A 3,191-nucleotide genomic window follows, 5' to 3' on the forward strand; every position below is an offset into this window, starting at 1 on the left:
GGTTCTGGGATGGGTAAGGAGGAAGGAAGATTCTCTGAACACACCTGCCTTTGCTTTATCTATGTTCATTCAATGAGAAGAGATTTAGCCAGGTTCTATAAACTGTTAAAAATGACAGGTTGGGCCCGGCACCGGGTCTCATGCTGAGGCTGAGATGTGAAAAATCACAGTTTGAAGCAAGCCTGGGCAGGAAAGTCCACATGATCCTTATCTCCAAATAACCACCAAAAGGCTGGAAGTGAAGCTGTGGCTCAAGTGACAGCACTAGCTCTGATTGGAAGAAGCCAAGGGGGAGGAGGAGGCCTGAGTTCAAGCTCCATTACTGTACAAAAATAATTAAATGAATAAATGTAACAAAAATACCCAAAGATTTCATGCTGAAAAAGTAATTGAGCAAGTAATCTTAGTGAATCCCTAGCTCTTACTGGTCACAATGCTTGAAAATAGCTTTTCTAGTCCCGTGCTAGGGGACATGTCTGTAATCCTAGCTACTCAGGAGGCTGAGAGCTGAGGATCAAGGTTCGAAGCCAGCCTGGACAGGAAAGTCTGTGAGACGCTTAGTTCTAATTGACCAGCAAAAAAGCTGGAAGTGGTGCTGTGGCTCAAGTTAAGAAAAAGTTAAGGGACAGCCCTTTGGCCCTGAGTTCAAGTTCTAGTAGTACCATGAAATAAAGCCAGGAGAAGGAAGGGTGGGAGGGAGGAAGGGAGGGAAGAAGAAAATAGCTTTTCTAAATCTAAGCATCCTGAAGAGAATTGTTCTTCAGGTTTGTGGGAAAAAAAAAAAAGTTCTAGAGGGCAGATACAGCCTTTAAGAAAGGAGAGAATGGTAAAATTTACCTGATATAGGCATTTGTTATATTATATATTGATATATTATTATTTAAAAGAAAGGCATTGGTTGTATTAAACAGTGGAATACAGTCAGAAACCCCGTTCTGGAAAGACGTTTAATGAGGTGGAAAATGAGGTAAGATAGCCGGAAGACAGGCCACAAAGCCTGGGCCCAGCTCCACCGCCTGTGTAAGCTGTCCCGAGTGACCGGAAGGGCACCTGCCAGGTCCTCAAGGGCGTGTCTGTGGAGTCTTTGCAAAAGCCCACCATTCACATCCGCACGTTACAGATGAGAAAGTGCGGGAGGCGGAGCAGGCCCTGGCTTTCTCCCAGCTGCCCCCTGCCTTGAGTGTCCTTTTTCCCCCTCCGGCGGGCTCTTCTCAGTGCTCTGAGATGGGGCACGTGGCGTTTGCATAGCAGTGCTGGGGATGTCACAAGGCGTGGTATCTGCTGCAGGCTGTTGATGGAGAAGTGAGCGGATGACAGCCGGGACTGTGGTCATCACTGGCGGCATCTTGGCGACTGTGATTCTGCTGTGCATCATCGCGGTTCTGTGCTACTGTCGGCTCCAGGTACTCCCCAGGGCTGGGAGGGGGCCACTGGGACCCCAGGGTGATCTCCAAGGCGAGGTGGACCGCACACAGCTGGCCGGCGGGAGAGCAGGCTGAGCGCCTGGACCGCCCAGCGCCCCCTGTCCTGCGGGTGCTTTTGAGAGACCGAGGCCCCATGTGCTCCTGAGAAGGGGCCTTGTGCAGTGTCGCTGTGCAAGCCCAGGGCCTGGAGAGGACGTAGCCAGCTAGGCTGCTCTCAGGCCACCTGCCCCTCTGTGCCTCAGTTTCCCCGCCTGTAAAATAGGGATTGGTTTGTGCTTGCCTCACAGCTAAGAAGCAAGGTTTGCTGAGAGCTTAGCACAGAGCGAGGCTCGCAGTGGGCGCAGAGCGGGACCACCCCACGACGGGGGCTGGGGTCGCCTCTCTAGTGCTGGGGGGTGTACAGCGCAGTCACCCCGCTCTCTGCCCGCAGTACTACTGCTGCAAGAAGGACGAGTCCGAGGAGGATGAAGAAGAGCCGGACTTCGCCGTCCACTCTCACCTGCCGCCCCTGCACTCCAACCGCAACCTGGTGCTGACCAACGGGCCGGCGCTCTACCCGGCCGCCGCCACCTCCTTCGGACAGAAGTCCCCGCAGGCGCGCGCCCTCTGCCGCAGCTGCTCGCACTACGAGCCGCCCGCCTTCTTCCTGCAGGAGCCCGACGAGGACGAGGACGAGGACATGCGCAACGGCGGAGGCCGGGTGGCCTACAAGAGCATCAGCCAGGAGGACGTGCAGCTGCCCCCCGGGGGCTTCGGGGGTCTGCAGGCCCTCAACCCCCACCGCCTGTCGGCCATGCGGGAGGCCTTCTCCCGGAGCCGCAGCGTCAGCACCGACGTGTGACCGCACAGCCGGGCCTGCCGCGCGGCGGGAGGGCGGTGGTGTGGCATCCCGGGCCCGGGTGGGGGCCTCCGGCACGAGCCGCTCCCTGGCCTCTTCGGCCAGAGGGCTCAGTGAACACAGGTATGCCCGAGGTGGGAGGGGGGTGGCTGGGGTGGGAGGGCAGGGAAGCTGGGGGGGGTGGGCATGCAGGAGGGCAGCTCTGGGCTCAGGGAGAGGGGGCCAGCTCCTGGTTCCAAATCCAGCCTGGCCCTCTCTGATGGGTGACCATGGCCTGACACTTTCTCCCTGGGCCTTGGGCTTCCCAGCTAGTTAGGGGAGGGGTGACTTCCATGGAGCCAGCAGCCCTTGTAGCCTCTTATAATCTCCCTTCCAAGGAGACTCTGGACCAATTATTCTGTCCCTTTACCTCCCTCAACTCCTCTCTCTCTCTCTCTCTCTCTCTCTCTCTCTCTCTCTCTTTCACACACACACACACACACACACACTCACACACACACAGACCCAGAAGAAACTTGGACAGGGAGCTGGGGTATGCAAGGCAAGCAGAGCTAGGCTCCAGGGGCTCAAGGGCCTCAAAGTCAGCGTGAGACTTGGAGAGGCCTCCTCACACCTGGTCTTGGTCTTCCCATCTGTGTGAGGAGGGGGGAGAGACAGAGACAGAGCTGGAGGCTTTTGAGCTCTGGTTCTCAGAACCAGCATGGTTCCCAGGAAAGACAGCACCCCAGCTCACCCTCGACCACCTGCTACCCACTTGAGGAGAGGCCCGGGCCTCGGCCAGTGCCTGGAAACCCAGCCGGGCAGAGCTTGCTGCTCCGTGGGAAGCCTCATCTGTGCATGCAGAGTAGCAGCCACCAGGGCCTGGGTGCGGGCACCCCAGGAACTCTGACCCCACACTCCAGCCTCCCCACTGGCCAAGGAAATGATGC

General features: G+C 57.2%; 1 protein-coding gene across 1 annotated transcript; it reads left to right on the plus strand.

The window, feature by feature from the left end:
• Positions 1-1,269: 1,269 nt before the first annotated feature.
• Positions 1,270-2,267, plus strand: Fam163b (family with sequence similarity 163, member B). The gene is made up of 2 exons (XM_013029429.1): positions 1,270-1,403; positions 1,855-2,267. The coding sequence occupies exons 1-2, from the start codon at positions 1,311-1,313 to the stop codon at positions 2,263-2,265; spliced, it is 504 nt and encodes a 167-aa protein (XP_012884883.1). The 5' UTR covers positions 1,270-1,310; the 3' UTR covers positions 2,266-2,267.
• The last annotated feature ends 924 nt before the right edge of the window (positions 2,268-3,191 follow it).

This window comes from Dipodomys ordii, unplaced genomic scaffold (genome assembly GCF_000151885.1).
Source record: "Dipodomys ordii isolate 6190 unplaced genomic scaffold, Dord_2.0 Scaffold118, whole genome shotgun sequence".
Taxonomy (NCBI): domain Eukaryota; kingdom Metazoa; phylum Chordata; class Mammalia; order Rodentia; family Heteromyidae; genus Dipodomys; species Dipodomys ordii.

What these genes read in the sequence shown, in the direction of transcription:
- Fam163b (XM_013029429.1), top strand. Translation starts at nt 1,311, where the DNA reads ATGACAGCCGGGACTGTGGTCATCACTGGCGGCATCTTGGCGACTGTG. An exon ending in TGTGCTACTGTCGGCTCCAG is followed by an intron (nt 1,404 to 1,854) that starts GTACTCCCCAGG and finishes CTCTGCCCGCAG; the next exon opens with TACTACTGCTGCAAGAAGGA.